Consider the following 22,776-nt stretch of genomic DNA (forward strand, 5'->3'; position numbering starts at 1 on the left):
TTCCATTAATGTATGGGCCCATGTCCTATTTTGCAATATTAATCTATTTGAATATTCACAGTTAAGTATCATTGTGTTATTATTTTATTTGGTAAGGCAAATACTTGTGCTCTTTTCTACTTCTTTAAATGTATTGTCTTCCATATGAAGTTTAGAATAATCTTTTATATTCTTCAAATTCCCTGTATAGTTTAAATTGGAATATCACTGAATTTGGATAATAGTTTGGGGAGAATGCATATCTCTAGTATATTGAGACTTCTTTTCCATGAAAACGGTATATCTTTAATTTACTAAGTTATTAAAATTTCTCTTAAAAAGTCCTACACTTAGTTTGAATATTTACTCCTGGTTATTGTGTATTAATTGGTTGCTATACTGTATAGTATAAGATGAAATACATCTTAACATTGCTTATTTTTTTCTTCTTTTTTTGCACAAAACTTGCCATGTATTGGTCTATTTTATTCAAACTTTCAGAGTCACCTTTGTACTTTGTTAACTTTTCTCTAGAGACATTGCTTTCATTGCATCCATTTCTTCTCTTTTTTTCATTACCTACATCTTTAGGTTTATTCTGCTTTTCTTTTTCCATTTTCTTAATTCATGCCCTTCATTAATTAATATTCAACTCTTTGTTTATAATCTAAACATTTAAGGTCAAAATTTTTCTTCTAAATACCAATTTAGCTGGTATCCCACAGTTCTGATATGAAGTACAATTGTTAGCTTTCAGTTTTAAGGTTTTCCTCTCATTTCCATTCAGTTTATTTTGGTGAATCATTTGGTAATGTGTTTTTTTACTTTCCAAATTCAAGATGCTATGTGTGTGTGTGTGTGTGTGTGTGTGTGTGTGTGTGTGTTAGCTTTTTTTTGTTGGTTTGCTTTTGGTTTTCATTTGGTTCAATGAATATGAAAGAATAAATGAACAACTATAATTTTCTAAATGTTTTACATTTATTTCGTTATATAATGACACTCTTTAGTGTTGAATATGAACATTACATAGTTCTTGTTTTTGCTTGATATAGAGACTTACCAAATTTCTTATGTTTAGAATTGCATATATAAGTTTTCTCTGCTTTAAAAATTTGAAAATTTTCTGTCATTATTTTTTATCTTTTAAATAGAGGAAAGAGCTTTATTTTTTTAACCTAAACTGACAGTCTAGTATTTTAAATATATCTAGACTTTTGATATTTACTTTTATTACAATCCCAAATTTGGATTTTTCTCTACCATTTTCTCTGGTGCTTTATATTTATTATATAAGCTTTTCTATACTTTGTTTATACTGACATTTGTTTCATGAATTAGTTTGATTTGATTGAATTTTCTTCATTCTGTTTTTCTATTCTAATGGCTTGAGTGTTATAGACATCATCCACAATCTTATTTTCCTCATAAATTCCCTAGGAATAAAGACTTAAATTTTCTGTCACATACTTTTAATCATTTTACTGAAAATCATTGATGATAATACTACAAAATTAATTGTAATTACAGTGTTTATAAATAACATGGTATAACACCACTTACCAAAGGTATTCCAAACAAACCAAACTCCAGCATTCCTGTAATAGACCATTCCATTTGTTCCCAAGAAGCAGTATTGTCTCCTAACCAATGTGCAGCATAGCTTCCAGATCCAGCAAAAGTTGACCGGGAGAGAATAAAGCTTCTTTTATTAGGAAAAACTTTTTGTAGAGCTCTAAAACAAAATCAAATTAATAAATAACATTTACTTTAAAATAATATTGATTTTATAAATTCTAAAATCTTAATTTCAATGCATGTATTACAGCTCCTAGAGCCAAGCCATAATATTTGCAACTATTTTATCAATATTTTATATTAATTTTGTATTTAGCTATAAATATTTACTTAGTTAAATGCATTCTCATCAAACACAGAGAAAACAAATCTTCTAGAAAAGACTTAAACTTTGAATAATATTCTTTACCAAGTTAAGCATGTGCTTTTTTGTATCCACTCAATATTTGTTTTTGAAATGTATGATTTAAACCCATTGAAATCTCTTTACACTACAAAATATTTTTGCAATACAACATATAGTAATCTGAACTTGAACACAATACACATTTTTGTGGTTCAATGATGTTAATTATACCTTAATATCTGCATTTTCAAATATTATCAAGCAATGTTGAAATAAAACTAATATATTTGACAGGCATTTTATTTTGTTCTTAGAAGTTCCTCATCCACCAATATTGGCATTATTCATCTCACCACTATTGGTACCTCGATGTTGTTGACAAATTTTTTCCATAATTGGAAAATAATCAGAAAAAAGATACAAAAGTTTAATTCAGTATCTAAAGTTATCGACTACCATAGTAAAAGTATAATAGTATTCTCATGTGCTTTTTCTATAATATTACTTATATATGAACTATAGTGCTCTTTTTTCTTTCTAGAATTTATTTACTTATACTCCATGACATATAATGCTCTGTTAAGTAAACAAACACTATGAAGATACTGTATAAAATTCTGATATCATGGTATGATCTGGGACCAAATATGGTTTTGAATTAAAATTTGGATACAGTTAATTATGAGAAAATTTTAAATTTATAGACACAGAATCTGGTTTTTATTAACTATAGAATTATAGATCCTTATACTATGCTTGGAAAAGAATAGGCAATCAATGTATGATTGTCCCCTTCCTTTGTTTTGTATCATGCTCCTTTTTTATATACAAGCAAGACATTCCATTAGAGAATTAATTTGTGAGATAATACATAGAAACCTATATATTAATCGAAACTCTTGTCATTTTTGTGTTATTTATTTATTTTTAACATTTTTATTGGAGTATAATTGCTTTACAATGGTTAGTTTCTGCTGTATAACAAAGTGAATCAACTATACGTATACATATATCACCATATCACCTCCCTCTTGCCTCTCACTCATACCCCCCCATCCCACACCTCCAGTTGGTCACAAAGCACCAAGCTGATCTGCCTGTGCTGTGCATCTGCTTCCCACTAGCTATCTATTTTACATTTCATAATGTATATATGTCAATGCCACTCTCTCACTTCGTCCCAGCTTACACTTCCCCCTCCCTGTGTCCTTGAGTCCATTCTCTACATCTGTGTCTTTATTCCTGTCCTGCCCTTAGGTTCTTTAGAACGATTTTTTTCTTCTTAGATTCCATATATATGTGTTAGAATATGGTATTTGTTTTTCTCTTTCTGACTTACTTCACTCTGTATGACAGACTCTAGGTCTACCTACCTCACTACAAATAACTCAAGTTCATGTCTTTTTATGGCTGAGTAATATTCCATTGTATATATGTGCCACATCTTATTTATCCATTCATCTGTCGATGGACACTCAGGTTGCTTCCATGTCCTGGCTATTAAACATAGAGCTGCAATGAACATTATGGTACATGACTCTTTTTGAATTCTCATTTTCTCAGGATATATGCAGAGTAGAGGGATTGCTGGGTCGTATGGTAGTTCTATTTCTAGTTTTTTAAGGAACCTCCATGCTGTTCTCCATAGTGACTGTATAAATTTACATTCCCACCAACAGTGTGAGAGGGTTCCCTTTTCTCCACACCCTCTCCAGCATTTATTGTTTGTAGATTTTTTGATGATGGACATTCTGACTGGTGTAAGGTGATACCTCATTGTAGTTTTGATTTGCATTTCTCTAATGATTAGTGATGTTGAGCATCCTTTATGTGTTTGTTGGCAATCTGTGTATCTTTTTCAGGAGAAATGTCTATTTAGGTCTTCTGCCCATTTTTGGATTGGGTGGTTTGTTTTCTTAATATTGAGTTGCATGAGCTGCTTGTATATTTTGGAGATTAATCCTTTGTCAGTTGCTTCATTTGCAAATATTTTCTCCCATTCTGAGTGTTGTCTTTTGGTCTTGTTTATGGTTTCCTTTGCTGTGCAAAAGTTTTAAGTTTCATTAGGTCCCATTTGTTTATATTTCCATTTCTCCAGGTGGGTCAAAAAGGATCTCGCTATGATTTACGTCACAGAGTCTTCTGCCTATGTTTTCCTCTAAGAGCTTTATAGTGTCTGACCTTACATTTAGGTCTTTAATCTATTTTGAGTTTACTTTTGTATATGGTGTTAGGGAGTGTTCTAATTTCATTCTTTTACCTGTAGGTCTCCAGTTTTCCCAGCACCACTTATTGAAGAGGCTGTCTTTTCTCCAACATATATTCTTGCCTCCTTTATCAAAAATAAGGTAACCAAATGTGCGTGGGTTTATCTCTGGGCTTTCCATCCTGGTCCATTGACCTATATTTCTGTTTTCGTGCCAGTACCATACTCTCTTGATTACTGTACCTTTGTAATATAGTCTGAAGTCCGGGAGCCTGATTCCTCCAGCTTCCTTTTTCTTTCTCAAGATTTCTTTGGCTCTTCAGGGTCTTTTGTTTTTCCATACAAATTGTGAAATTTTTTGTTGTAGTTCTGTGAAAAATGCCATTGGTAGTTTGATAAGAATTGTAGTGAATCCATAGATTGCCTTGGGTAGTATAGTCATTTTCACAATGTTGATTCTTCCAACCCAAGAACATGGTATATCTCTCCATCTGTTTGTATCATCTTTAGTATCTTTCATCAGTGTCCTATAATTTTCTGCATACAGGTCTTTTGTCTCCCTAGGTAGGTTTATTCCTAGATATTTTATTCTTTTTTTTTTCAGTGGTAAATGGGAGTGTTTTCTTAATTTCTCTTTAAGATTTTTCATCATTAATGTATAGAAATGCAAGAGATTTTTGTGCATTAATTTTGTATCCTGCTACTTTACTGAATTCATTGATTAGCTGTATTAGTTTTCTGGCAGCATCCTTAGCATTCTCTATGTATAATATCATGTCTTCTGCAAACAGTGACAGCTTTACTTCTTCTTTTCTGATTTGGATTCCTTTTATTTCTTTTTCTTCTCTGTTTGCTGTAGGTAAAACTTCCAAAACTGTGTTGAATAATAGTGGTGAGAGTGGAAAACCTTGCCTTGTTCCTGATCTTAGAGGCAATGGTTTCAATTTTTCACCACTGAGAACGATGTTGGCTGTGGGTTTGTCATATATGGCCTTTATTATGTTGAGGTAGGTTCCCTCTATGCCTACTTTCTGGAGGGTTTTTATCATAAGTGGGTTTTGAATTTTGTCAGAAGTTTTTCTGCATCTATTGAGATGATCATATGGTTTTTCTCCTTCAATTTATCACATTGATTAATTTGCATATATTGAAGAATCCTTGCTTTCCTGGGATAATCCCCACTTGATCATGGTGTATGATCCTTTTAATGTGTCCTTGGATTCTGTTTGCCAGTATTTTTTGAGGATTTTTGCATCTATGTTCATCAGTGATGTTGGTCTGTAGTTTTCTTTCTCCGTGACATCTTTGTCTACTTTTGGTTTCAGGGTGATGGTGGCCTAATAGAATGAGTTTGGGAGTGTTCCTCCCTCTGCTATATTTTGGAAGAGTTTGTGAAGGATAGGTGTTAGCTCTTCTCTATAGTTTTTATGGAATTCGCCTGTGAAGCCATCTTGTTCTGGGCTTTTGTTTGTTGGAAGATTTTTAATCACAGTCTCAATTTCAGTGCTTGTGATTCGTCTCTTTATATTTTTTATTTCTTCCTGGTTCAATCTTCGAAGGTTGTGCTTTTCTAAGAATTTGTCCATTTCTTCCAGGTTGTCCAGTTTATTGGCATATAGTTTCTTGTAGTAATCTCTCATGATCCTTCATATTTCTGCCGTGTCAGTGTTACTTCTCCTTTTTCATTTCTAATTCTATTGATTTGAGTTTTTTCCTTTTCTTGATGACTCTGGCTAATGGTTTATCAATTTTGTTTATCTTCTCAAAGAACCACCTTTTAGTTCTATTGATCTTTGCTATCTTTCCTTATTTCTTTTTCATTTATTTCTGATCTAATCTTTATGATTTCTTTCCTTCTTCCAACTTTGTAGGTTTTTTTTTTGTTGTTCTTCTTTCCCTAATTGCTTTAGATGTAAGGTTAGATTGTTTATTTGAGATATTTCTTCTTTTTTGGGGTAGATTTCTCTTGCTATAAATTTCCCTGTTAGAACTGCTTTTGCTACATCCCATAGGTTTTGGATCATCGTGTTTTCATTGTCATGTGTTTCTCGGTATTTTTTGATTTCGTCTTTGATTTCTTCAGTGATCGTTTGGATATTTAGTAGCGTATTGTTTCACTTCCATGTGGTTTTTTGTTTTGTTGTTTTTACAGTTTTTGTTGTCTAATTGATATCTAATCTTGTAGCACTGTGGTCGGAAAAGATACTTAATATGATTTCAATTTTCTTAAATTGACCAAGGCTTGATCTGTGATCCAGGATATGATCTATCCTGGAGAATGTTCCAGGAGTACTTGAGAAGAAAGTGTATTCTGTTGTTTTTTGGATGGAATGTCCTATAAATATCAATTAAGTCCATGTTGTTCAATGTATCATTTAAAGTTTGTGTTTCCTTATTTATTTTCATTTTGGATGATCTGTCCATTGATGAAAACGGAGTTTTAAAGTCCCCAATTATGACTGTGTTACTGTCGATTTCCCTTTTCATGGCTGTTAGTATTTGCCTTATGCATAAAGGTGCTCCTATGTTGGGGGCATAAATATTTACGATTGTTATATCTTCTACTTGGATAGATCCCTTGACTATTATGTTGTGACCTTCTCTGCCCCTTGTAATAGTCTTTATTTTTATATCTATTTTGTCTGATATGAGAATTGCTACTCCAGATTTCTTTTGATTTCCTTTTGCATGGTATATCTTTTTCCATCCCCTCACTTTCAGTCTTTATGTGTCTGAACAGTGTCCTTGTAGAAAGCATATATACAGGTCTTGTTTTTTGTATCCATTCAGCTGGTCTATATCTTTTGGGTGGAACGTTTAATCCATTTACTTTTATGGTAGTTATTTATACATATGTTGCTATTACCATTTTCTCAATTGTTTTGGTTTTGTTATTGTAAGTATTTTCCTTCTCTGTGTTTCCTGTCTAGAGAAGTGCCTTTAGCATTTTTTGTAAAGCTGGTTTAGTGGTACTGAATTCTCTTAAGTTTTGCTCCCCTGTAAAGGTTTTAATTTCTCTGTCGAATCTGAATGCGATCCTTGCTGGGTAGAGTAACCTTGGTTGTAGGTTTTTCCTTTTCATCACTTTAAATATGTCCTGCCACTCCCTTCTGGCTTTCATAGTTTCTGCTGAAAGATCAGCTGTTAACCTTATGGGGATTCCTTTGTATGTTATTTGTTGTTTTTCCCTTGTTGCTTTTAGCATTTTTTCTTTTCTATTTAATTTTTGATAGTTTGATTATTATGTGTCTTGATGTATTTCTCCTTGGATATATACTGTATGGGACTCTCTGTGCTTCCTGCACTTGATTGACTATTTCCTTTCCTATATTAGGGAAGTTTTCAACTATAATCTCTTCATATATTTCTCAGTCCCTTTTGCTCTTCTTCTTCTGGGACCCCTATAATTTGAATGTTGGTGTGTTTAATGTTGTCCCAGAGGTCTCTGAGACTGTCTTCAATTATTTTCATTCTTTTTTCTTTATACTTTTCTGAGGTAGTTATTTCCACTATTTTATCTTCCAGGTCACTTATCCGTTCTTCTTCCTCAGTTATTCTGCTCTTCATTCCTTCCAGAGAATTTTTAATTTCATTTATTGTGTTGTTCATCATTGTTTGTTTGCTCTTCTGTTCTTCTAGGTCCTTGTTAAACTTTTTTTCTTCTTTCTCCATTCTATTTCCAGGATTTTGGATCATCTTTACTATGATTACTCTTAATTCTTTTTCAGGTAGACTGCCTATTTCCTCTTCATTTGTTTGGTCTGGTGGGTTTTTGCCTTGCTCCTTCATCTGCTGTGTGTTTCTCTGTCTTCTCAATTTGCTTAACTTACTATGCTTGCAGTCTCCTTTTCGTAGGCTGCAGGTTCGTAGTTCCCATTTTTTTTGGTGTCTGCTTCCAGTGGCTAAGTTTGGTTCATTGGGTTGTGTATGCTTCCTGCTGGAGGGCACTAGTGCCTGTGTTCTTCTGGGTTAGGCTGGTACTTGTCTTTCTGGTGGGCACTACCACGTCCAGTTGTGTGTTTTGGGGTGTCTGTGACCTTATTATGATTTTAGGCAGCCTCTCTGCTAATGGCTGGGGTTGTGTTCCTGTCTTGCTAGTTGTTTGGCATGGGTTGTCTAGCACTGAAACTTGCTGGCCATTGGGTGGAGCTTGGTGTTCGTTTTGAGATGGAGATCTCTGGGAGAGCTCTCACCATTTGATATTATGTGGGGCTGGGAGGTGTCTGGTGGTCCTGTGTCCTGAGCTCAGCTCTCTCACCTCAGAGGCTCAAGCCTGACACCAGGCTGGAGCACCAAGACCCTGGTCTTCAACTTGCTGAGCCATCCTAGAAATTTTGGACTTGCCAGCCTTCATAACTGTGTGAACCAAGTTCAGACACTGGATCAGCAGGCACCTTGATCTTGGATTTCCTGGTCTCAAGAACTTTTTCTTTTCCTTTGTGCTTAAGCCTAGTTTCACTTGTTCACAGGGGGTTCAATGCTGAGGCCTCACACCTGGCCCTTCAGACCAGAGTTCCTCCTATGAAACAACTGTGTTGACACCTCAGCTTAGGGTCCCATGTGCAGAAGCCTGAAACTCTTGTTTTTTAAAAATAAAGACTTGTTTTAGAAGCATCATTCTCTCAGGTCAATTGTGGATTTCATGCTTAGAGCACATATTCAGAGATACCAAACTGAATCAAAATTTGGAAGGAAAATTTCAATTTATGAATTAAAAAAGAATCAGTTTTATTCATATATCATGTAGCTCTTGATAACTAAGTTTCAAATTTATGAAGATTAGTAAAAGAGGCGATGCTTTTAATGCCCTAATTTTTCACCATGAAAATATATTTTGTTGCTTTCCTACTCTTGTTATTTTCCACTATATGTAAATTACCAAATATGTTTCTAGACAATAAATATTAAAGGGCTTTCTGAGTGAAATTGCACTTACTTCTCTGTGGCTATAGCCATACTGTATCCATAGAGGCTGTGAACATCATACTGTTTCCCCCAGTGTTGCACAGCATCCATGCAAATTGTTTTGGAATACAGGATTTTGTCAAGAATATCTTAGAAAAAAATATAAGAAATAATTTCTTAAGGAATATTTTGCCATTTTAAACTTTATAATCCTTACGTGATGTGCTATGTAATACCATATTTAGTTAAAAAGTAATGAAAGACACAACTTATGCTAAGTTCCAGTTGGGTCTTCACCCTTTACTCTTACTGATTAACAATTACATTTGCACTTACAATTATGAATACCCTGTTTCCTAACTTCAGTAATAAATAAATCCATGGAGAAAATAGACTTTAATATGCATATATAAATATATATATATTTATTATAAATCGTATAACTATAGACCCATTTGAAAGCTTTATAATTTATTTAAATATAACATAATTCCACACATGTAGACCTGTTACACAATAACAAATCATTTAAATCTCTGTTTTTCAGTTTTTATTGTGCTTTAATTTGCAGGCTTATATTGTACTGTGATAATTATTGTTATCTTTATTCAGGTCCTTATAATAATCTACTCCCCTCAGAGCACTTCTTTTTCTTTGGTGAAATTTTTTTTACCGATTTTAATGATGAAAACATGCTTTTTGGAATAAGTGAGATGTAACTATTCACATCAGGTACATCTAATAACTGCAGAGACTTAAAGCAAAGTGCTCAAGGAAAAATTTTGATCACTTAAATTATGATTTCAAACAAATTTTGTTTCTTTTCATTAATCATTTAATCATGGGCAGTTCATCAGAGGTAAAGACAAATCAATAATCTACACCAAAATTTAAAAACATGCTCCTTCTCTTAGACATAAATATTTTGGCCAGAAATAAAACAAAAAAGTAAACAAAATACCACAGTTATTTCAGGGTCTCAAAATTATATCAAAGTTTGTGATTTAAAAATATATGCTACAATTTAGCAGTAAATAAAGATAATTGTTCTCAATTAATGGTAAGGAGATAGTTAAATGAAATTTACCAGGAGTAAAAGCTGGGTAATTCAGTTTGTTGTCACTGCATCCTTTCTTTGAACCATGAATAAAGCTGGAAACTTCATTCATGTCCTGAATGGATATAAGATAAAGAACAGAAGATTTTAAGTAATTCTAAATCATATAAGCAGAAACGCTCTACTTGTTTGTAAATATTTTATCTTAGAAGACATATATAAGCTACCAACCTACAAACAAACTTGCTTAACTGTTCTCACTACTTGATTCCAAAATACTTCCAGCATGAACAAGTCATTATAGCGAGAAAAGTAATATTATTTGTTTTTTCATAAATGTATATACCAGATAACAGAGGGTATCTTAGGTGGGATTAAAGGATTTTTACAACCAAAATGTATGTGATTTACCTAGTTTTAATTATACATATAAAGCATTAATTATATTACATTACAAGTATTAAGCAACTGTCTTTTCTAAATAGTTGTATCAGTCTTCTCACTGTGAGCCTATCATTGTACATATTTCCAGCACATTCATTTATTCAACATAGTTTATTAATTTCAGCTGGCATTTATCTATTTTCTATGATGTGCCTTGCTAGCAGCTAGGCACAACACTTTTTGCCTAGTATACAGCTCCTACACTTTCATGAGAGAATGAAAGTGAAAAAAGTCAAAGAGCATTTTAGTATTCTAATGAAAATGGTTATGAGCTTATTGAATCCTTGGAAGACTCTCAGGGAATCCTAGCACTCCTGGGCCACATTATGAGAACCAGTGACCTAAACATCTCTTGGAGTCAGAGTTGTGCGGTATTGTGTTTATGGATTTTCTTGCCTTGTAAACTGAGGCCCCCGTATTGTCTTGCTGTTTACTAGTTCTAGTCCATAACCAGTTAAGTAAAATCTTTGGACTAAAAAAGATTATTCATATAAAATCATATATTATACTACACATGCTCAAGAAATGTGTATGTCTTTCTCCAACTCTGTTAATGGCACCAAAGAATTTTTGAGCCTTATTTCCCACATCTCTATAATACGTTCTCTCTGCTCTCACAAAGGCATCACACTCATTCAAGTCCCTTGTTAATTTTGTTTTCCTCAGAAGTATATTCTCTTTATCACTCTTCCCTTCTCCCATCAAAATGATGCCCAGATGGAATTAATGTGAGAAATGAAGGCTGCTCAAGGGAGAAAAGAATAAATTTCTCATTGTGAAACAGATTTTTGTTTTCTTAATAGCCACAAAGGACAATTATGTAGTTATTCTAAAGTACATATTGGGGTTATTTTACTAAAATGACCTGATATATTCAATTTTGTTGTCCTATGTTCAGTAAAATTAATACAAAGAGATACTACAGTTGTACAGCCAATAATTTTAGATGAACCTAAGTATTTTTTCTTCATGAATGTACCAACTGAATTAAATTCAAAAACAGCTTCAACTACTGAAACTCATAAATGGAACTGAGTTGCATTATCTTAAGTTTTAAGAGTCTTTTTCTAAACCATTTTATTACCTCTTGTATATAATATTCACCAAGGAAGTGCAAGGGCAAAACATTTAACTCTAAAATTAATGTTATTTTATTTGAACTAAGTATTTGCAAACTTGAAATAAAATTCACAAGCTCTTATAGCACTCACTCAAAATAGGCTTTATTTTATGTAATTTAAGAATAAATAAAAGAATTTAATAAATGTAATATAATAATAAAATAACAAAATAAAATTTAATCACTTTTACATGATTTTAACCATATTTAAAACAAATAAAGCATTTAATATTTGATTATTTTTTATTAAAATGTCTATTTGACAAGATTATATTATTAATAGGTTAAACTTACTACTCATAATTTAATAGAATTTATTTGTATCTCTTTTAATGTATTTTGTATTTTTGCTTCTTTCAAAATTCTGAAAATATTTTTCTCTAACCTATTCAAGGATTTAAGTGATGTTATGTTTATTTAATGTCATGTGAAAGTGAATTTGATTAGTATTGTCAATATTACAGCCAGTAGATTCAAGCATCGTAAGTCATGAGACAAAGGACTCAATGGATTGATAGTAATAAGTACTCCTACAGTATCATTAAAATCATCTCAAGTCTAGTAATGACCATTTCTAGGAATTGTCAATACCATTTTAAGGAATATTTCTTTAAAATCTATTGAAAACTGTATAAAAATCTGGTGGCATTTCATAACTTCACTTTTAAACTAAATCTAAATAAAAATAACCCTATTTTCAATTTTTAAATAACTGATTTTTTTTCTAAGAATCCTTTAAAATGTACAGATAATATATCCAATTAAGCCCCCAGTTATTTGGATATATGAATGTGTTTGGATATATCGTCTCAATGAATTTTAAGTTTCCCAAAACTATATGTTAAATTATTCGACTTCTTTATGGAAGAATTCTGCTTGTTAGATTTTAAAGAATAAAATCATAGTAACAACATGATCACAAAAATATGCTTACTTTTTCAGAAAAATGAAAATATTCTTTGAATTTTAAAAATACTAGTGTTCTTATTTTGAAATCACAGCATTAGTCTTAATTATACCAAATAAAGTAGGCTCTTATTTTTCAAATATTAGGAGATTATCTTAAGAATGATACAAAAAAAGAGAATTCAACCATAATGTGTGTTTATAAGCAAAAATCTATTTTTTCAATTACAATTAAGCTCATATCATTTCCCAAAATTATTGTAATATTTAAACTTAAAATTAAAAGCATTAGCATTGAATCTAAATTAAAAATCTAGAAAATTATAAAACTAAAAATTTGACATGAAAATAAAATTTCATCAGTTAAATAACGCTGCTTTACTATATATTCATTCTGTCAGAAAAAATAATCTGAAGAAAGAAAAAGAATTTGAGAAACAACCTAGCAGTAGGGTTTGGCAATTATTCAGGTAAGAGCTAGAAGTAGAATATTCACTGCTTATACATAGCATATATTAATTCAGTGATATTTAGTGAGCTTTGAGATCGTACTGGTTATCATAAGCATTAGTCAAAATGCTTCTGTATTAGTATCATAACTACTCTGTTTTTCTCAGATGCTCCTCTTCTTCCCATCCCTCCCTCTCTTTGGAGATGAATCGTGTATTTCAGTCTTCAATGGATGTAGGAAATGAAGTATATTCTCTATATGTAGCACAATCAGATTCTTTTTCACTATCCCTAAATGTAATTTATACTTGTAACTCTGCTCTAATGGATTCAAATTTTTCCTATACAAGAAAAAGAAAGAAAGAAATGAAAGAAAAATAAAGGAAAGAATGTACTTTTAATTTAAATTAAATAATATAATTGAAATTGGAGCTAGAATTAAAAACAAAATGCAAGAGCAGATTGCAATTTTTTTTGTTATTTCTACCAGCAGCTAGGTATCATCACTGCAATCTCACTGATTTTGTGTCAAATAACAAAGCCTCTCCATCTTCATTCTATTACCTTCATAGGAATTCTGACGGCTTATGCTAACCTTCTACTCAACTCCACGTTTTCATGATGATGCAAAATAAACACTTGTAATTGATTGAATAAATAAATAAATAATTTAAATAATGACTGAATTAATAATGAGAACTTTAGGAAAGTAGAGATACTGTGATCTAAACAATCAAAAAATTTAACTATTCCCAGATATCCATTATCTCTCCTTCCAAAATTCCGTACAGTTGTAATACCTTTGAAAAACATCCCTCATGTTCTCTCTGTGCTCAAGATTATTACATATTTTTTTCTGAAATATAGAATTCTGGGATCACCAAGTAGTTTCATTCCCCAAATATTGTTACAGTTTCCTTAACTGTAAGGAAGCCCTAAATTATAAACCTATCAGCAGGCATCAATAGCTACAGATATAAAACTTCATCCAAAGAAACTTTTAACAATTAGTGTGTTGGGCTTCCCTGGTGGTGCAGTGGTTGAGAGTCCGCCTGATGATGCAAGGGACACAGGTTCATGTCCTGGTCCGGGAAGATCCCACATGCCGCGGAGCAGCTGGGCCCATGAGCCATGGCTGCTGAGCCTGTGCGTCTGGAGCCTGTGCTTCAGAATGGGAGAGGCCACAACAGTGAGAGGCCCGCGTACCGCAAAAAAATAAAATAAAATAAAATAAAATAGTGTTTTCCTTTAATAACTTTACCAGTAATCTAGGATATTATTTGTTTGTTGTTGTTGTTTACCTTGAGATAAAACACTTAACCTATTGCTAATTTTGATTTGTTCCACTTAATAACTTACTAAAAAGAAAGTTTCTAAAGGCTGAGAGCTTATTTAAGTTCATGTTGCTGCAATTGCTTGACTACTGCAGACTTTAGTAAAAGTTTTTGAAGTTGCACTACTATAGGCTAATCTCCAAATTTTGTTAACTCTTTTCAACATAAATTATTAGTCATAAAGGTACAACACCTTAGTGACAGAAATGAACTTTATCCTATAAAGTATATTACTGGATAAGAAAAATCTCAATTTACAGTTTTAGGTTTGTATTCTTTTTCTGACCCATGAACATGACAGGTATGATATTTATACATTCTAGAAAAATATAAGAACATTACTTTTATGTTCAATATGTTATAAAATATTTTTGTCAACTTAATAATCATTTTTATGGAAAAATAATTCTGTGCTCATTGTCCAAAATCACAAGTCTAAAGTAACCACTTACAATCCAAAGTCCATCATAATTCACTTGTTGATGGAAAATACTGCATTCATTTGCCCACCATTCTATGCAGTTTGGATTAGTGAAATCAGGGTATACTGTTAATCCTGGCCATACCTGGAAGAATAGATCATTCACATATATACATAAATAAAAGGAAACATAAATAAATGAAAATTCAAAAATTAATGAAAAATCAAATTGAGTGAAGAAGAGTAAAAAATTATTGAAGTTATGACATTGTACTTCTTTATGTATATGTGATCCATGCACCATCTATATTTACAATAATCTCAGGTCTACTTTAAAGTTCATTTAAGGGAAAGTTTTGATAGTTAAAATAAAGAGAGAGCGAGAACATGAAGCATTTAAGTTGGGAAAAATATAAGAATATGGGATGCAGTTGCTATTTTGACTTCACTAATTTAGTTTTTAGCATCTAGTGGGTTAAGTTAAAAAACAAATAAACAAAAACTGTATAATATATTCATTGTCTGATAAAAGAAATTACATTAGTTAATTTCCAAAGACATTTGTTTCCAAGAAATTCAAGCAAAAGTATTCCTTGTGTATTTATTTTTATTTAACAAGTGTGAATATAACTTTTATTGTGTGCTGGGGACTGTTTCAAGTGCTTTTAGTTATTAATTCATTAAATCTTCATTAGAACTTTAGGAGATAGGTACTAATTTTATCATCACTTTACAGCTGAGGTAAGTAGTATAATTAAACCCATTTTACAGATGGGAGAAGTGATGAACAGAGATGTTTTTCAAGGTCACACCGCTACTAAGTGGTACAGAAGGAATTCAAATCTAGGCAATCTCATATCTGATTCCACGCTATTAAACACTACATGTACTATGTTACCTCTTTATGATTTATGCTTCTTCAAATTATTTTACTTACTATTTAAAATAATGACATTCAACAAGAGGAATTCAATTTCAGATATATTGGGATAAATAATATTGTTTTATATCCAAATTATGCATATTGGCTATCTGATCTGTCCATATTCAATAGAACAGGTCATAACAAAATGTATTCTGTGAGATATTAATGGGCATTATGGGGAGGAATATTGTGTTTTGTTTCCTGATGGAGCTCATAATTATTTGAAGAAAACTTTCAGTAGTAATTTTAACTTTGATGAATGTGATGGTCAGGATATTCTTTATTATTGTAAATAATTATTGTAAATAATATAATAATAATATTATTATTATTGTAAATAATAAAATGTTTTTATAAATTGATATTTTTCTCCTGTTTTATTTCCTTTGATTAAATAACAGAAGTGGAATTATCAAGTCAATGTATCCAGAATCACGTTTTTTTTTTGTTCCTTTGTTTTATTATTCAAGCAGAAAGTCACAAAAATTATAATCATCCTCATCAGTTCACTCAGTCCCATGTAATTAATTTTTTTTATCTTGATCTTTTGTTCACACTTTTATGAATTCATCAGTTTTCCATTAGAGTTCTGAAAATGCTTATTCATTCAGTTCAGCAGTATAGTCAGTTACCAGAAACCTGTACTTGTCAGAGTCTTATCCTTGAATTCCTTGAAGACGAAATCCTTTCATAGGAACACTTTTGCAAAAGCAACAGAGTACACCCAGAACTATCTCTAAATGACAAAAGACTTAAAAATGACCACAGTTAAAAATTTGAAGAAAGTTCATAATAATGCAATTGACAAGGAAATTTAGTTATTTCTGAGATATACATTTTAAGGTAATAACTAGAATTATGACTTATAACATTATACCAGAACATATAAGATTTTTAGGAATTTCATGTAATATCTGAAACATTTATATTAACATATTTCCATACAAATAAACCAAAGAAAGTTTAGTTCTTTTTTTAATTTAATTTTATTTATTTTTTTATACAGCAGGTTCTTATTAGTCGTCAATTTTATACACATCAGTGTATACATGTCAATCCCAAGCGCCCAATTCAGCACACCACCATCCCCACACTCCTGCGGCTTTCCCCCCTTGGCATCCATACGTTTGTTCTCTACATCTGTGTCTCAACTTCTGCCCTGCAAACCAGTTCATCTGCACCATTTTTCTAGGTTCCACATACATGCGTTAATATACAATATTTGTTTTTCTCTTTCTGACTTACTTCACTCTGTCTGACAGTCTGTAGATCCAACCACATCTCAACAAATGACTCAATTTTGTTCCTTTTTATGGCTGAGTAATATTCCATTGTATATAGGTATCACATCTTCTTTATCCATTCATCTGTTGATGAGCATTTAGGTTGCTTCCATGACCTGGCTATTGTAAATAGTGCTGCAATGAATATTGGGGTGCATGTGTCTTTTTGAATTATGGTTTTCTCTGGGTATATACCCAGTAGTGGGATTGCTGAGTCATATGGTAATTCTATTTTTAGTTTTTTAAGGAACCTCCATACTGTTCTCCATAGTGGCTGTATCAATTTACATTCCCACCAAGAGTGCAAGAGGGTTCCCTTTTCACCACATCCTCTCCAGCATTTGTTGTTTGTGGATTTTCTGATGATGCCCATTCTAACTGGTGTGAGGTGATACCTCATTGTAGTTTTGATTTGCATTTCTCTAATAATTAGTGATGTTGAGCAGGTTTTCATGTGCTTCTTGGCCATCTGTATGTCTTCTTTGGAGAAAAGTCCATTTAGGTCTTCTGCCCATTTTTGGATTGGGTTGTTTGTTTTTTTAATATTGAGCTGCATGAGCTGTTTATATATTTTGGAGATTAATCCTCTGTCTGTTGATTCATTTGCAAATATTTTCTCCCATTCTGAGGGTTGTCTTTTCATCTTGTTTATGGTTTCCTTTGCTGTGCAAAACTTTTAAGTTTAGTTTCCTTAGGTCCAATTTGTATATTTTTGTTTTTATTTCCATTACTCTAGGAGGTGGGTCAAAAAAGATCTTGCTGTGATTTATGTCAAAGAGTGTTCTTCCTACGTTTTCCTCTAAGAGTTTTATAGTGTCTGGTCTTACATTTAGGTCTCAAATCCATTTTGAGTTTATTTTTGTGTATGGTGTCAGGGACTGTTCTAATTTCATTATTTTACTGTAGCTGTCTTTTATGTAGCTGTCCAGTTTTCCCAGCACCACTTATTGATATTGAAGAGACTGTCTTTTCTCCATTGTATATCCTTGCCTCCTTGTCATAGATTAGTTGACCATAGGTGTGTGGGTTTATCTGTGGGCTTCCTATCTTGTTCCATTGATCTATGTTTCTGTTTTTGTGCCAGTACCATATTGTCTTGATTACTGTAGTTTTGCAGTGTAGTCTGAATTCACGGAGTCTGATTCCTCCAGCTCCATTTTTTTCCCTCAAGACCGCTCTGGCTATTCAGGGTCTTTTGTGTCTCCATACATATTTTAAGATTTTTTGTTCTAGTTCTGTAAAACATGCCATTGGTAATTTGACAGGGATTGCATTGAATCTGTAGATTGTTTTGGGTAGTATAGTTATTTTCAAAATATTGATTCTTCCAATCCAAGAACATGGTATATCTCTCCATCTGTTTGTATCATCTTTAATTTCTTTCATCAGTGTCTTATAGTTTTCTGCATAAAGGTCTTTTGTCTCCCTAGGTAGCTTTATTCCTAGGTATTATTTTCCTTTTGTTGCAATGGTAAATGGGAGTGTTTCCTTAATTTCTCTTTCAGATTTTGCATGAATAGTGTAGAGGAATGCAAGAAATTTCTGTGCAATAATTTTGTATCCTGCAACTTTACCAAATTCATTAATCAGCTCTAGTAGTTTTCTGGTGGCAATTTTAGGATTCTTTATATATAATATCATGTCATCTGCAAACAGTGACAGTTTTACTTCTTTTCCAATTTTTATTCCTTTTATTTCTTTTTCTTCTCTGTTGCCGTGGTAGGACTTCCAAAACCATGTTGAATAATAGTGGTGAGAGTGGGCAACCTTGTCTTGTTCCTGATCTTAGAGGAAATGCTTTCAGTTTTTCACCATTGAGAATAATATTTGCTGTGGGTTTGTCATATATTGCCTTTATTATGTTGCGGTAGGTTCCCTCTATGACCACTTTCTGGAGAGTTTTTATCATAAATTGGTGCTGAGTTCTGTCAAAAGCTTCTTCTGCATCTATTGAGATGATCATATTGTTTTTATTCTTCAATTTGTTAATGTGGTGTATCACATTGATTGATTTGCATATATTGAAGAATCCTTGCATCCCTAGGATAAATCCCACTTGATCATGGTGTATGATCCTTTTAATGTGTTGTTGGATTCAGTTTGCTAGTATTCTGTTGAGGATTTTTGTATCTATATTCATCAGTGATATTGGTCTGTAATTTTCTCTTTTTCTAGTATCTTTGTCTGGTTTTGGTATCAGGGTGATGGTAACCTCATAGAATGAGTTTGGAAGAGTTCCTTCCTCCATAATTTTTTGGAAGAGTTTGAGAAAGATGGGTGTTAGCTCTTCTCTAAATGTTTGATAGAATTCACCTGTGAAGCCATCTAGTCCTGGACTTTTGTTTTTTGGAAGATTTTTAATCACAGTTTCAATTTCATTACTTGTGATTGGTCTGTTCACATTTTTTATTTCTTCCTGGTTCAGTCTTAGAAGGTTATACCTTTCTAAGAACTTGTCCATTTCTTCCTGGTTGTCCATTTTGTTGGCATAGAGTTGCTTGTAGTGTTCTCTTAGGATGCTTTGTATTTCTGTGGTGTCTGTTGTTACTTCGCCTTTTTCATTTTTAATTTTATTGATTTGAGTCCCCTCCCTCTTTTTCTTGATGACTCTGGCTAATGGTTTATCAATTTTGTTTATCTTCTCAAAGAACCAGCTTTTCGTTTTATTGATCTTTGTTATTGTTTTCTTAGTTTCTCTTTCATTTATTTTTGTTCTGATCTTTATGATTTCTTTCCTTCTGCTAACTTTGGGTTTTGTTCGTTCTTTTTTCTCTAGTTCCTTTTGTGTAAGCTTAGGTTGTTTATTTGAGATTTTTCTTGTTTCTTGAGGTAGGCTTGTATAGCTATAAACTTCCCTCTTAGAACTGCTTTTGCTGCATCTCATGGGTTTTGGATCATCGTGTTTTCATTGTCATTTGTCTCTAGGTATTTTTTGATTTCCTCTTTGATTTCTCCAGTAATCTCTTGCTTATTTAGTAACGTATTGTTTAGCCTCCATGTGTTTGTGTTTTTTACGTTTTTTTCCCTGTAATTGATTTCAGGGAAATCAGCATTGTGGTCAGAAAAGATCCTTGGTTTGATTTCAATTTTCTTAAATTTACTTAGGCTTGATTTGTAACCCAAGATGTGATCTATCCTGGAGAATGTTCCATGTGCCCTTGAGAAGAAAGTGTAATCTGCTGCTTTGTGATGGAATGTCCTATAAATATCAATTAAATGTATCTGGTCTATTGTGTCATTTAAAGCTTCTGTTTCCTTGTTTATTTTCATTTTGGATGATCTGTCCATTCGTGTAAGTGAGGTGTTAAAGTCCCCCACTATTATTGTGTTACTGTCAATTTCCTGTTTTATAGCTGTTAGCAGTTGCCTTATGTATTGAGGTGCTCCTATGTTGGGTGCATATATATTTATAATTGTTGTATCTTCTTCTTGGATTGATCCCTTGATCATTATGTAGTGTCCTTCCTTGTCTCTTGTAACATTCTTTATTTTAAAGTCTATTTTATCTGATATGAGTTTTTGATATGTCTTATAAAGTTGTCTCCAAAAGAATATTTGTCCTGGTTAAAAATTATGCCTTTTGGAGCTAGGTTGTTTCCTGACACTGCTCCTTATTAATTCTCTGACATGAGGAAAGTTACCTTACCTCTCTCAAATTCACTTTTTTCCACATGTAAAGTAATAATTTTAATCATAGCTATCTTATGATTTCATTGTGAAGATGTACACTATAAATCTTATTACCCAGCATTTAAGTACTCAGTTTATACATACAATTATTTTACATCAAATGATCAGAATTTTACAATAATCCAAATAATTTATCATATTTTTTACCATTAGTTTTGTTTATGTCACTGAAAATTATCTTTCTACAAAAACTGTTTTAGAGATAATTGAAATATTTCCTCTAAAATTTCTCTATGCAGTTAAATATCAAATCCAGATTTGAAAGGAAATAAAACCACACACACACACACACACACACACACACACACACACTCAGAAACACTTTGATGTTGCACAACAGAAAATCTGAGCAACACAAACTTAATGAATATCATGCTTTACCTCTCCAATAATTGCTGTAGTCCCATCTGACTCATTTACCCACACATTTTGTGCAGTTCCCCTTTCATAGGTTTCATATGCTGCTCCACTGGCACGTTTCTCTATGGAAATTGCAGGGTCCTAATAATTGAGAAAAGAAACTATAGAAAATCAATTAATTTACAAAGGTGTAAATAGTAAAAATTAATATATATAATCAGTTATTACCAAGATGATGACATATTTCTGCCCATGGTCATGCAAATCTTGAACAAATTCAGGGAGGCCATTAAATGCAACTTGATCATAAGTAAAGTCTTTCTTGTCTTCCATATAGTCAATATCAGTGACCTGTGTATCCTGAAAATTAGCAGAGTATATTTCAATAAACAGTACTGAAAGAAGCCTCTAATCACCTCAACCTTTAAGTCCAAAGAATTTATATTATAAATATAATGATTAAAAAGTAAATGAACTTAGGGCTTCCCTGGTGGAGCAGTGGTTGAGAGTCCGCCTGCCGATGCAGGGGACACGGGTTCATGCCCCGGTCTGGGAAGACCCCACATGCCGTGAAGCAGCTAGGCCCTTGAGCCATGGCCACTGAGCCTGCACGTCCGGAGCCTGTGCTCCACAACGGGAGAGGCCACAACAGTGAGAGGCCCGCATACCACCAAAAAAAAAAAAAAAAAGTAAATGAACTTAGATATCTTTTATTTCACTAAAGACACAATGATATTGCTTATAAAACTAGTTTTTCTAATTCTAAAGTACAAAAGCATTAAATGATTATTCACATTTGTTTCAGTTATGATCACTGGGTATGTATTAGGTCAATATATATACATATATATATGTATATGTACATATATGGGTTCTTTGTATAAAAAACAAAACTGCACATTACATAAAATACATTAAAATTTTATTACATTAAAAAGTATATAAGCTCTAAAAATAAAGTATATTTAAAAAACTGACTATAATTTTGTTCACACTTCAACATGTGTTCTAGTGTAGTATAACTCATAATCAGTTCTCAAAATTCAGGTAGGCCTATACATTGCATACGGACATAATGTGTACTTTATCATTAAAAAAGCAGCTTAATAATTTATATTTATATCTATATCTATATGGTATATATGATAATCCTGACAATTTCCTACACTTATTATTATATGACAACATTTAACTTGAAATATATTCCCACAAACCCTTCATCCTACTTACAAATGGTATGCCAGCTTCCCGATTTCTTCGTACCACTTCTTTCACTACATCAAGTGACTTATAATTCCAGCGACTAAGTTGGAATCCAAGACTCCAATATGCTGGCATTGTTGGTCGTCCAATGAGCTTGAAGTAAATGGATATTTAATTAGTCTCAATAACGAATATTAGAAACAAATATTAATATGCTTCTTATTGTTACATCTCTAATATTGATTTGAGTTTAACTATATATTTTAAACAAAGATTTTGTGTCTGCATTCTAAATGTGTCCTGGATATTCTCTTAGAATTTTGTTATGAAACACTTAGCAAGTTTATGTTCTGTCACTCATCTTTTGTTAATTTTGTGTTAAAAAATCAGAAAGGTAGCACTTAAAAAAGTAGCATCTACAAAAGTATATTTTGCCCTGCGTGGAAAGTTAAAAAAGAGAATAAAATAATAGCATTAAAGAGATTTGAGAAAAAGAAAATTGTCCCACCATACTCCCACTTCTTGTAGCAACAAAATGAATGAATGAATGAATGATCATCACATAAGAAAAA

The 22,776-nt window shown here is 32.2% G+C and overlaps 1 protein-coding gene across 1 annotated transcript in view; it reads right to left on the reverse strand.

The window, feature by feature from the left end:
- SI (sucrase-isomaltase) overlaps positions 1 to 22,776 on the reverse strand; it is a 98,619-nt gene that overhangs the window by 59,177 nt on the left and 16,666 nt on the right. Inside the window, exons 9-15 of the mRNA XM_060149214.1 lie at positions 22,232 to 22,357; positions 21,230 to 21,361; positions 21,023 to 21,142; positions 14,775 to 14,888; positions 10,099 to 10,183; positions 9,043 to 9,160; positions 1,540 to 1,711 (exon numbers count right to left, since the gene is read on the reverse strand). Of these exons, the coding sequence (XP_060005197.1) occupies positions 1,540 to 1,711; positions 9,043 to 9,160; positions 10,099 to 10,183; positions 14,775 to 14,888; positions 21,023 to 21,142; positions 21,230 to 21,361; positions 22,232 to 22,357 (867 nt within the window). The remainder of the gene's footprint in view (positions 1 to 1,539; positions 1,712 to 9,042; positions 9,161 to 10,098; positions 10,184 to 14,774; positions 14,889 to 21,022; positions 21,143 to 21,229; positions 21,362 to 22,231; positions 22,358 to 22,776) is intronic.

This window comes from Lagenorhynchus albirostris, chromosome 5 (genome assembly GCF_949774975.1).
Source record: "Lagenorhynchus albirostris chromosome 5, mLagAlb1.1, whole genome shotgun sequence".
NCBI lineage: Eukaryota > Metazoa > Chordata > Mammalia > Artiodactyla > Delphinidae > Lagenorhynchus > Lagenorhynchus albirostris.